This window comes from Myotis davidii, unplaced genomic scaffold (genome assembly GCF_000327345.1).
Source record: "Myotis davidii unplaced genomic scaffold, ASM32734v1 scaffold350, whole genome shotgun sequence".
Lineage (NCBI taxonomy): Eukaryota > Metazoa > Chordata > Mammalia > Chiroptera > Vespertilionidae > Myotis > Myotis davidii.
This window is the reverse complement of record NW_006284938.1, coordinates 676825-690696: the sequence shown is the minus strand read 5'-3', so window position 1 is coordinate 690696 and position 13872 is coordinate 676825. Positions and strand designations below refer to the sequence as shown.

General features: G+C 37.8%; 1 protein-coding gene across 1 annotated transcript in view; it reads right to left on the bottom strand.

Moving 5' to 3' along the window:
* AFF2 (AF4/FMR2 family member 2) overlaps positions 1-13872 on the bottom strand; it is a 180040-nt gene that overhangs the window by 95666 nt on the left and 70502 nt on the right. The window contains exon 5 of the mRNA XM_015558416.1: positions 9458-9495. Coding sequence (XP_015413902.1) covers positions 9458-9495 — 38 coding nt within the window. The remainder of the gene's footprint in view (positions 1-9457; positions 9496-13872) is intronic.

The window sequence follows — 13872 nt, the reverse complement described above, 5'->3', positions numbered from 1 at the left end:
CTGGCTGAAAGCGTGTTTCTGTGTTTTTTTTTTTAGCTTCTATATTTGTTAAAATGTTTCAAACTGCAGGCTCAGAGGCCTGCAAGGCAGGCAGGGAACGTTGGTTTCATCCGTCACTGAAGCAAGCAAGCCTCATGTTAGTTTCAAGCTGCATGGCTGCCGGCCGCCATCTTGGCTGGCAGTTAATTTTCATATCTCCCTGATTAGCCAATGGGAAGGGTAGCGGTCGTACACCAATTACCATGTTTCTCTTTTATTAGATAGGATACTCCTTGAAGCTGCTAAAAATAAGCAAAAGGCCATAAGAGTTATCAGAAGTGTTTTCCCAGCTACATGGAACCCACTTGTGGGAATGTGGTACGAGAGGAGAAAAGCAGTGAAAATATTAGAGGGCGATGAGGACAGAGAAATTGACACTGAGAGAAAGATTTGAGAACTTCTATAGTTATGGCTGCTTCTGCCTGTCCAACACCAGTGACAATTCAATCTTGTGTTTAAATTAATATGGAACATGTGGGTATATTAAGGCACAGAGTATATAAATGCACGTACATATAAAAACTATAATGACATGTAACTTACTCCCATGCTGTAAATACTATATATAGAAAGATTTTCTTGCAGAAGAATTAGTTCCCTTACTTTTTTAATGTTGGCTTTCTAGATAAATTCTGTTGGTTTAGGTAAAAGCTTTAGTAAAGCAGAAACTATATGTTTCCTATTTCAGTCCCTGTCCAAATAAAATAATTTTGATAGTTATCAGTCACCCCAAACTACTAGTCAACTAAATAAGGACTTATGACTTCAGACTCCTGACTTTAAACATATTTGTGATTGAGAGAGGACTGATTTATTATTTGGAACCCTGTGTGTAGTTATCGTGGGACATGCATAATTTTCCTAAGAAGAAAAATAGTCTTACTGTGATTATGTTTACAGCTAATAAAAACACATTCACAAAGTATTTTTATGTTTGTGGATTAAAGACGAAAAAAAAAGCTTAGAATAATAATTTATGTCTCATGCCTAAAATAATATATCTCAGTGTAGCTTAGATGTTTGAATAATGTAAAAGGAACCATATGGTTCTATGTCTCTGAGTCAATTTTGTTAATCAGTTAATGTTGTTCATTAGATTACACATATGAGTGAGACCATGTGATACTTATCTTTCTCTGACTGGCTTATCTCACTTATCATAATACTTTCCAGGTCCATCCTTGCTATAGGGAATAGTAAGAGTTCCTTCTTTTTTACAACTGCATAGTATTCCATTGTGTAAATGTACCACATCGTTTTTACCCACTCATCTGCTGATGGGCACTTGGGCTGTTTCCAAATCTTTGCTATTGTAAATTGTGTCACTATGAATATAGGGGTACATATATTATTTCTGATTATTGTTTTGAGTTTCTTAGGATATATTCCTAGAAGTGGGATCACAGGGTCAAATTGGAATTCCATTTTTCATTTTTTTTTTGGAAACTCCATACTGTTTTCCACAGTGGCTGAACCAGTCTGCATTCCCACCAGCAGTGTACTAGGGTTCCCTTTTCTCCACATCCTTGCCAGCACCTGTCCTTCGTTGATTTGTTGATAATAGCCATTCTTGCAACTCTTTGGTGATAAGTGACTTTGAGCATTTTTTCATATGGCTCTTGGCCATCTGTATGTTCACTTTGCAGAAGTGTGTATTTAGGTCTTTTGCCCATTTTTTAATTGGATTGTTTGTCTTTCTTTTTTTCAAATTGTATGAGTTCCTTATATATTTTGGATATTAACCCTTTATCAGATGTATCATTGTATGTTCTTGCCTCCTTTGTCAAATATTAATGGTGCATAATGGTTTGGGTAGATTTCTGGGTTCTATATTCTGTTCCATTGGTCTATATGCCTGGTCTTGTCCCAGTACCTGGTTGTTTTGAGTACAGTGGCTTTGTAGTATGACTTGATATCTATATATTATGATTCCTCCAACTTTGTTCTTCTTTCTCAAAATTGCTACAGCTATTTGGGGTCTTTTTTGGTTCTATTTACATTTTTGGAGTAGTTGTTTTGAATCTGTGAAATATGCCGCTGGTATTTAATAGGGATTGCAACAAATCTATAGATTGCTTTGGGTAGTATGCACATTTTAATGATATTGATTCTAGCAATCCATGAACATGGTATATTTTCCCACTTGTTTATATCTTCCTCTATCTCTGTTTTCAACATCCTATAGTTTTCTGAGTACAGGTCTTTTACTTCCTTTATTAAATTTATTTCTAAGTATATTAATTTTTTTGTTGCAATGGTAAATGGGATTTTTTGTTTAGTTTCTCTTTCTGAGAGTTCATTATTGGTGTATGAAAGTAAAATTTTTAAAAGTGGAAGAAACAATCAAGTGTTGATAAAGCCACAAGGGAACAGGTAGGTGCTCAAAGAAGCCCTACATGAGATTTACATCTAAGTTTGAAGAGAAGGATTAGCCAGATTTAATCAGAGAAGATTTGATATGTCTATTTCTCTGCAGTTTAAAAAGGGGCACCTTATAATCCTTCTTTAAATCTAACCTTTAACTTTCTAGAATCATTTTTAGCATTTTCTTAGTTTTGTCAGCATTGCACTGTTCTACACTTAATTTTAAAAGTGGGGCATGAGTCTTCAGTAGTGTGATACTTTAGGTATCTTGGCAAACACATTTACTCTTTTCCTTCTTTTCTCTCCTGACATTCAGAAACTTGATATTTCCTTCTACTGTGAAACATTTTCCCTCTCCTTAGCTGCATTTTCCTACCAGACATTGCCCACAACTCCACATCTGCTTTTATTTCATTATGTCTTTTGCAAGTGTTTTTTGCTCTCTCAAGTGGCTTCACCCTCACTGTTCACCAGGGGCCTCCTGTTGATCTAGGGTGATCCCACGTCCAAGTAGCGCTTGCTCCTTCATCTGTGCCTAGTAGAATGCTTACATATGCTTCCATTTCAGAGCCTGTCTATTATATTGTAGTGTAATGATGTGTTTGTTTCCCTGATAGAGGGTGAGGATCTCCAGGTCAGACTTCACCTCATTGATCTCCCTATCAACTGAGCCTAGCAAATAGTAGGTACAAAATTAACATTTGTTAAAAGAACACATATGCATGGATTGCTGGAACTTCCAGCAGGTTCTGAGTTTTTAGGTTTTCTAAAAGATTGCTGAATGGCAACATTAAAATAAAATCCTTGGTGTAATTCTTACGTATTAAAAACTGAGTTGACTTGTACAAATGAATTAAACAGAGTTGTCCATTCTTGTCTAAGCAGTAAATGCTAAGAAGAACAGGATTATAAAGTAACATGATACTTTATAAAGTACTGAATAAAGAGGTATTTTATGAATGTTGTTGCTTTAAAAAGTAACTCCAATTACCTATAAAATAGAGGGTGACCAGAAAATTGTGCAAGTTTCATTAGCTGTAAAGATGATAGACCTTTCTGCATCTGAATATAGCTATCTGGACAACATAAAGGACCAGAATCCAACCAGGGACCCTTCAGTCTGCAGGCCGATGCTCTATTCACTGAGCCAAATTGGCTAGGGCAGGCACAATTTATTTTTTTGCAGCTGTTTAGACAGAAGGTTTATTCTTATATTTGCTTTAACTACCCTCAAAATGGCCACAACTGATTAGAGATTGACTATATTTTTGTTGATGGAATATACTGGTCTGGATACCTCACTAAAATGAGTTGGCCAGGTGGCTTACCCACTGCTCTTCTGAGGCTTACTGGGGACTGTTGGCTTTAAGGGTCTCATTCAGAAGGACCTACTCCTAATGTACCCTAAAATCATTGAGGATTGCTTTTCATTTCATTTTTAATTCAGGAAAATCATTGAGTATGACAAATGTAAAAGAGACACAGGAGATATTTTACAATTTCAGACTTTGGGGATTTTTTTTCCTTTCCATCATTAACTTTTTAAATAGTCTGCTCACTTCTAATACTCTTATAGAGACTGGACATAAGATATTCAGCCCTAAGTTTCTCAAAACTATCTATGAGTCCAAATCCCTATGTGGTCATTTTATTTCACATGGACTTGAGCATCCATTTTTATTTTATTTTTTTTTGTTCCATGAGATACCATGCTGGATAAAGGTGTCCTCTGGTCAAACACATTTGGGAAATCTTGTATAAGAGAAAATTAAACAGACCTCTTTCTATAAGACTTATTTGAGCCTGAATTATGCAAATGTGCAGAAGAGAGCTGCAGGAAAAAGAGGTGATAGTGTAATACCAAATCTCTGTGGTGTTGAACCTTTTTTTTTTTTTTTAAAGGAGACAACCCACAAGACTAGTGTTTGGTGGAACACAGTACTGAATCCATCACCTGATCATTCTGAGAGGATGTGGTGATCCCAGTGACATTCTACATATATGTGATGTGCCTGTGTCCAAGAGCTTCACAAGAGATATGGACTCTAAAAACAAAATTACCTTTGGCCCTAAGGGATCATCTAAAAAGCTAAACCATGTCTTTGGAGCCATACTATCTTCTATATAATATAGCTCTTTAAAACTGTAATGATGTGGCTTCTTGTCTTTCATTTCACAGATATATAAGGCAGAAATAAGGGGAAAAGGCATTATACTTGTGTATAAACTTATACTAGTATGTATTACATATGTAATGTTTAATGTATGTGCTTGTATGCATCTATGTCAAACTTTAACATCAAATATGTCCTAAAATAAGAATAACTATAAAACAGGATTTCAAGCCTTAGTTTTTTAAGAGGTAGAAGAACCTTATAAAGTATCTAACTAGGGTCTATAGAAAGGAAAGAATGTGTCCAATTTCATACAACAAACTAGTGTTAAATTCAGGACTAGAACCTAGGTCTATGAACTCTGTTTATACTTAAAAATTAGGGTATAAATTGATGATTCATAGTAACAAGTTAGGGCACTTCAGTGGTATTTGACTCTACTAAACTAATCTCTTTCAACTGGATAAGCTTTGAGAGTCCTAAACCTCCACTACTTCTGAGCCTTGATTTCCAATCTAACCTTTCACTGCCTACCTCTTCAGCACTACTGTCTCAAAGTCCTGGTGCAAATGTCTCCTGCTCTTCCACTCCTTCTCCAATAGTGATAACTAGAAGCATTTTTTTTTGTCCTTAGAGCTTCCCTCATACTTATCAGTACCCCACTTAACAAATGTATCTCTCCCTATTTTGTTTTTAGTTCTTTGCAAACTGATTATATCTCTCTTACTGGACTCTAAACTCCCCGAGGGTAAGAGCCCTGTCAGATGTATTTTTAATTCTTTCATCATCTATCAAAGTTCTGGGAATGACATAGATTCTCAATAAATATTCATTCAGTGAATAAATGAATAATTCACAAAATCATGGTCAGGAAAATATTTGTGGCTATTTGCCATTTTCAATAATGAAACCACAATAGCTATAAAATAGATCTGTTCTTAAGAAAAGTTGTAATTTCCTAAGCAGATTGGATTCTTATTTTATGCTTGACAACTGCTCTCTCCTCTCTCTCTCTCTCTCTCTCTCTCTCTCTCTCTCTCTCTCTCTCTCTTACTCTGCCTCCCTCTCTCTTCCCTCTCTCTTTTGGTAATAGAGGTCAACCTCAGTTAGATTCAACTCAACTTATTAGTGCATGGATTTTAGCCAAAAGCAATTCACATTTGCAGAAGTGTACTATCACATGTCTTAATAACAGAAATGTTTTTTAAATGTATGTGATGAGTCACATATGGTAGAAGAAATATGTACATCTCTCAGGCCTGTTGTCACAATGAATATTTGGAGATAATTGCTGTAGAACCTGAATATCCAAGAGAAAGTCTCTGTGACACATTAATGAGCCATAGTTTGAACATACTAACCAAGCTTTGATATAGTCATGATTCCAATAGACTGAGAAATACCCCAGCATCTTTTGCCCTGATAACTGATTTTAAGAATGTTCAATTTTGATTCTTACTCTCAAAGGTAATATTTAATGTTTCAAGGTAAAGTCATTAGTGTATTCAGGTGTATTATGTGATTACATTCACTAAGCATAAATTTAATTTTTTTTATATGGAGTATAATTAATGTGTACTACAATCTCCCTATGGTGATGAAAGAAACTTGCAACCATGACGGTATTAAAAATAAACTGAACAAATAGATGAGAAATAGGGAGGGGAATTTCAACCTTTAGACAGGAAAAAATACAAACTAGATGGATAATCATTTACCATCATTCAAATGAAAATGTACTTAGCCTTAGTTAGATCTTGGGAAACAACAGAATTTTAGAAAATACATATACCTTTTGCAATATATCCATCTTCACACAACTTGGGAAACTAGCAGTATGCTCTAGCTATGTGTTCACTGGTTTATGAGGCATCACTGCCCTGTTAGTGGATTTTATATCCATAAAAATTTTCAAAGATAGTGATTTAAGAGTGATATCTCTGCACTGAATGAGAATTATATGGTACGTCAGCCTCAGAAATTCCAAAACAAATGATTAGGGTTCAGTAAATACCTACTCAATGTTTTAAAGTGCAGGAAGAGAAAGGGTTGATAGTTTAAGCTTTACAATCATGGAAGAGTTTAAATCTGTGCCATTTTCTAACTGGCCAACTAGAGCAGGGGTCAGCAAAATTATCCAGTAAAGGGACACATAGTAAATATTTTTTACTTTGTATGATCTCTGTTGCAACTACTCAACTCTGCTACTGTAGCACAAAGGGAGCCACGGGCAGTATGTAAACAAATTAATGTAGCTGTGTGCCAATAAAACTTTTTTGTAGACACTGAAAGTTGAACTTCATATAATTTTCACATGTCACAAAATATTCTTCTTCTTTTGTTTTTTTCTCAACCATCAACCAAATACTGCACGTGAGGATGTCATCCAATCGCACATAAGATCATCTTCACCAATGTGTTCATACATTAACTATAAATGATGGCTCTAGACCTCTACTTTTCCAGCAATCCTGTATGCTTAAACAGTCAAATGTTAATTATTTTATTGTATCTTTATTGTTGAAGGTATTACAGATGTCCCTTTTTGACCCCGTTCCCTCCCCCTCCCCAGGCCTTCCCACACTATTGTCAATTCTTGCATAAAATATCAAGCCAGAAGAGCTAGAATAAACCAGAACAACATGTGACTATTTCACATGTGGCATGATTCAAGAATAAGAGACTGAATAACTTGGTCAGTTAGAACACATGGGCCCTTCTGATCTGATACTCCACTAGTGTAGAGCCACCAGTCTCATTAAACATTCAGGCCAGGCTCCTGCAAGGACTGTTTTCTGGGATGTGTCTAATTTGTTTACTTGTTCATTCATTCAGAGTACATGTGTTGAACTCCTATTCTATTTAGGGTCCCTGTGCACTATGTATAACTGAAATTCTCTGGCAGACAGCAGAAATGGAAAGAGAATCACTATACATAAAACATTTTAAAACTCCACTTCTGCTCTGCTGTCAGGCTGTGTAATTGAGCCAGGCTCTGGAATTTCTGTCCCTGAGTTGAGATCTTGAAGAGACTTCTCTACTTAATGTGCTCCAATGATTGTGGCTAGGCAAGTGAGTTAGATATTGTGAGTCCCAGTGCAACAGGACACCCAAACTCACACTGAGAGCAGTATCTTATTAAATTAGAAGACAATTCTAAGCCTCTGCCAGGTGACTGAGATGTAGGCTTATTACTAAGCAGATTTTCAAATATATTTAAAAGTATAAATCTCCCTATTGTATTACTAATTATTTGGCTCTTTTAGTTTTCCTGTTTTCCCTTTTAGAATATTCCTTAAAGTGCTAGACATTAAAGTCACACTGTAAATGAATAAGAGCTCATAAAAATATAATTATCTGTAGGGTTAAATCCTCACAAGGAGCAGAGAGAAAACTAGTCCTATTTTCCAGCCACTAAAGTATGATCTAATGCAGCTCCACACACTACCAATGGGCAGTCTTATGTATGCCAAGATGGAGGTTGGGACTCACTTCCTATTGAGAGGGCTTGAACTTGGAGGTGTTTGTCCCATCGAGGGCCTATATTTATATTTACACGCCCCCAGCACTTTGTCCCATTCCTTGTGATCTGGGGCACACATCTGCATGTGGATAGACCAAAGTGGGGGTGCAGTCAGACTAAGGGAAAGATCACCTATGGCTCACTCAGGGACTACAGTCCTGGCCTTGGCCTCATTAGCACCATGCTCTAATTCATGAAGTTCACCTGTGAGTCCATAACTTCTGGGCATAGATAGAAAAGAAATCAGGATGCAGAGAAGATTTAATCCACAACCGAACACCCAGAGAAAAATGCAGCATCTAAAACTACTTCCATAGGATGGTTACAGCATAATACATTTCTAGACAACAGATGTCCCAGAGGCTACAGAAGCCCAACAAGGAATATTCTGTGGCCTAATAAAAATTCAACTTGAAATCAAAGTGTATCAAACCTTTTGGAAAAAGAATTAGAAATTACATTTAATGGTATGCTAAACACCACCCTAGTGACTTGAAAAAGTTAAATATTTTGCAAAACACAAACAGTCTTCTTGTCATTGGCATTACCTGATTCATTCTCCCAGAAACTACTAAAAATAAATGCACTCCTCATTTCTACATCGGATACCCACTATAATGGAAGTTAGCTGAGATAAATTAACACATAGTTCCTAAGGATGTGATATTACCAGACCTATAGTAACCCAGAAAATATAGCAGATCTTCTCTAGGCCACATGACTAGGAGGACTGGTATGAAACATAACACTGCAATCAGATGTCACAAACCTTAATGACAAGACATACACCCTTCTTAATTTGGAAATCTCCCTTCTGGAAGAAACAGTATGTCTAAGATGTACTATATTTAAAAGACTGCCATGCACCTTGTTTATAATTTAAGAGTATACCATAGAAAGCCTTAGAAATAATTGTTAGCTAGAAGAACTTTTAGTTAAATACAGTACATGAGCTTTTCATTAACAGAGTCATGAGGCCTTGATGGCAAGGTGCTGAACCTCCCCATCATGGCTGGAAGTCACTTGGCACATTTTCAGCTATTTAAATCTCTGTAATTGTTCCATGATTTGCAATTAAAAATGTAAGCGTTTCAGCATGTGCAAAACCCAAAGACTCAAAGTACTATGCATTGAATATGGTTATAATAGTATTTGGCAACTACTCATGGATGGCACATACTAATTTTTGTAAACTGGGCACAACTTAGGGCACTTCGGGATAAAGACGACAGGAAAAAACAAAGGCTGGTCCTGACATATTGGAGGTATTTTTGTTTGTGTGTGTGTTTTCTGTTGTTTTTAATTTGTCATGAATGGAGATTAACTCAAAATCCAAGGTCTCTTTTTTGACTATTTTTTCCCATGCATGGAGTCCATTAAAATTAAAATTTCCAACTAATAAAAAAAAATAACTTACTTCACAGGATTATTCTTAGGTTTTGCCTTTTCCACAGCCTGTAAACAGAAGGAAAAATGCAATTAGACAACATTAGCAAGCATAACCTTTGCAACTAGTTACCAAAACAATAAACAATATAAAATGTTCTTCAGAAAGATAAGGAGCTAGTTGAAGCCGGCTGCTGGAGATAAGCAGATTGTAGACACAGAAAGCAATTTTCCTCTCCCAGGTAACATGGTTACATGCCTAAGTACATCTTTCAGACACAGGCGGGTATTGTCAGGGCTGCCTGGAAAGTTCAGCCGTGTCCATAGGAGTAGCACTTAGATTCACAAGTGGATTCTCCTCTTCCAGCCTTTCATTCTAATCTTCCCCCATGTGGACTTCCTTTGGTTTTTATGCCAGGAAAGGTGGTAGATGCAGAGTGTATGGTCATTGGCATATCTTGTATTTTAAAGTCTGTGGTAGAGAGCCACTTACCCTGCATTACTACTGACACCTGGCTGCATCTGCATGGCTACAAAAAGGCTAAAGTATCTTTTCTAAAATCATTTTTATTAGCAGACATTACAAAAAGGCAAGGGATGACCAATGCTCAGATCATTGTCCTCCTGTGGAACCTTTAAGAAAATACACTAAATCATTGAGATGAGAAAATCTCTGGGCCTCTTGGCCTGCATTGCCTCAGACATGGAGCCTGGTTCCAGTTTATTGCTGAAGCCATTGATCTGTGTAAAGTCCATTTATCATTCATGAAAAGAGCTAGTGATCTTCACAGTATATTAGAAGAAACAACTCAGATCATCTGTCAACAGCCTTCTGATTTCTGTTTCCCTCTCCACAGGGATTGCACCTCTTTCAATACTTCTGGAATTAAAATGTTTCTAAGCAACACAGCTGGGGGTGATGATGGTAGAATGGCTACAGTCTATCAAACTGTTTAAGCACCTGGAGGTTTTAGTGATGATTTTTTTTTCATACTTTTGTAGCACAATTATGTAATCAGAACCAAACTTGTACTTGCCTAGACTTTTTGAGGCTATAGAAAAATATTTAATATGGGGAGTACTAAAGCAGAAGTTTGACAACCTCAGGGTTCTTCAGATCCTTAAAAAAAGTATCCAGTTGGAGACCTTTTTATTTGTTAATCTTGGACATGGGTGAGGGCTAAGAAGAGAAGAGCATACTGCTGTAAATTAGAAAGCAGAGGTAATAGCTTGTAACAGAGACGATTTATAATATTAACATTGGACTTGTTTTGGATGACCAGTGCAGAAGCATGCTGAACCCTTCTATGCATAACAACAACTCAATACACCTTGAAATGATTTTTTTAAATAAAACACTTCCCAAGTTTAGACATTAGTGTTGTAGATCCAAGTTCTCCTCTATTAAGTCTCAGGTTCTATTGCTAGGTAAATACCCATTAATATTTGGACACTGGACACTTTCTTTGGCTTTATATACAAAAATCATTTTCTCAACATCTGTACCTAAGGTTGAAATTTGGCAAGTGGTAGAAAGTGAGAAAACTAGAGTGAGGTAACAGGTGAAAATGAGAAATATGTTTCTGGCTGACCCAAGTCATGTCTCACATGTACTTAGGATATCAGTACCTATCCTGGTAAAGAATGTTGAAACGAAGAAGCTGATGCTGTTGAGGCCCAGTGCATGGGATTTGTGCGCTGGTGGGAGGCGTGGCCTGTGGGGATTGGCCCAATGTGGGAACGTTATTCATCCAGATCTGCCGAGCGGATGTGGACCTGCCCTCTGAGCAGCTGCTCCCACTGTGGGAACGCACTGTCTGCATTGAGTGTCTGCCCCCTGGTGGTCAGTGTGCATCATAGCGACTGGTCAACTGGTTGTTCTGGTTGTTCCACCATTTGGTCAGCAGGCTTTGTTGTATAGGATTGTTGTTCATGCCAAATTAACAAATTAAACTTTATCACAGGTATATATGTATAGGGACAAAACATAGTATACATAGCATTTGGTACTATCAATGGTTTCAGGCATTCACTGAGGGTTTTAGAATGTAACCCCTCAGATAAGAGGGACTACTATACATTCATATTTATCCATATGCTTGTAGTAGAAAACACAGTAGTCTTTCACATGTGTTTCTCCTCACTCTCACACCACTATCACACTCAGAACATTTTTGATACCAGATGTATGCGGATTTTTTCCCTTACCAAGAAGTTTTCTGAAACACCAGCTGAGAGTCCTACAATTTAACTCAATTCTAACAATATACTAGTATACCTGGGGATATCAGATCCTATAGGTTAAGGGCTCAGTCCCACTGAGTTGCCAGTTTCAGTACAAGTTGTCTCCTGTACTTCAGACTTGTGGACTAATAATAAGAGGTTCCCATAGTCCCCTTCTCAGGTTCAAATACTTGTCTAGAGTGGGTCACAGAACTCAGGAAAACAGTTATTTGTGTTTACCAGTTTATTAAAGGATATGGTAAAGGATACAGACGAATAGCTAGATGCCTGATGAAGAGGTATATAGTTTGAAGTCTGGGGAGGGTCCCAAGCATAAGAACTCCTCTACCATCCCAGTTGTGGATGTGTTTGCCAACTTAAAAGTTCTCCAAACCCCATACTATCAGAAATTTTATGGAGGCTTACTAACATAATTATTAATTTAATTTTCAGCCCTTCTCTCCCCTCTCTAGAGAAGTGGGAAGGGGGAGAAATATGGCTGAATGTTCCAAGCTTCTAATCATGGCTTGTTTTTCTGGTCAACAGCTACCATCAAGAAGCCTACCAAGAGTTGCCTCATTAGAAAAAAAAAAAAAAAAGACATTCCTATCACCCAGGCATTTCCCTGGGATTCAACATCTTGCATTAGCAACTTGGGTCCAGACCAAATATTAAAACAAAAGGTGCTCTTAATGTTCTTATCACTTAGGAAATTACGAGGGTTTTCAGAGCTCCATGCCAAGAAGAGGGGCAGAGACTAAAATGTGCTTTGTTTTATCTTATAATACCAAATACCAACTGACACTGTGCCTCAGGGTCCTTACTGGAAAAATTAGGAAGCTGAAGTAATGACTCTGCATGGTCATTTTAAAGTCTGGTATCCTATATTTTAAAACACACACAACTATTTAAGTATACAGCCATGCTTGAAGCACTTAACAACAGTTAATGACGGCATTCTATCTTATATAATAAGAGAAAAACAGGTGCCAGCTCAGGGGACCTTAGGCCGTGCCCCCCGCCCTGGTGCCAGGTTAGGGGACCAGAGGCTGCGCCCCTCACCCAGTGGGGCTTGACAAGGGTGGGACTGGCCGGGTCTGGATCTAGCCCAATGAGGGGGGAGCAGGCTGGGTCTGGGTCTTGTGCGATTTTGAGGCACACATGGGTGGGTGGGGACTTGACTCTGAGTCCCGTGGTGCACCCCAGACTCTGACAGGAGGAAGATTTTCATATACATTTTACTAATTTTCTTTCATCTCTGACACTTCTATTATAGAGAAAGGGCAAATAGCAATATTAAAGTATTTCCTCTAATTAATCCCCTTTTAATGTGCACAAATTTCGTGCACTGGGCCACTAGTCCTATATAATAAAGAGCTAATATGCAAATGGTCATCATGCCCTCATGCCCTTGCACCCTTGCACCCTTTCACTAGGAGCAGGGCACCTGAGGCCGGGATGGGGGACCTGAGGCCATGCCCCCATCCCAGTGCTGGGGCCGTGGGACCTGAGGCTGTGTCCATCACCCAGGCACTGGGGCTGGGGTCCTGAGGCTGCCCCTCCTGCCTGGTGGGGCTTGACGGGGGGAGGGGGGAGCCGGGTCTGGGTTTCACGTGATTTCGAGGCACATGCGGGTGAGCAGGGACTTGAATCTGGGACTTGCGGCATGCCCCAGACTCTGACAGGAGGGAGATTTTCATATACATTTTACTAATTTTCTTTCATCTCTGATACTTCTATTATAGAGAAAAGGGCAAATATTAAAATATTTCCTCTAATTAATTCCCTTTTAATGTGCACGAATTTTGTGCACTGGGCCACTAGTACGATTATAATTGAGCTGAAAATTTTTATCCTCTAGTGACCTCATAGCCATTGTAACATTGTAGCACAACATATTTCTCACATGTTGTGGTGATGCTTGTTTAAACAAACCTACTGCGCTGCCAGTCGTTTAAAAGTATAGTAATACAATCATGCACTGTACATATACTTGATAATAATAATAGACAATTATGTTTACTATATTATAGTTTTTTTTATTTTTGAGTGTACTCTATTTCTACTTATAAAGAAAAGCATTACTGTAAAACAGTATACTGTATTCTGCTCACAGCAGCCTTATACATACAGCATCTCTTGACTGCACCATTTTTCCTTGTGCTTGATTTAATATTGTGTTGTTTTGGTCATCATGGTCCTTAAACATTAGCACAATGAGGA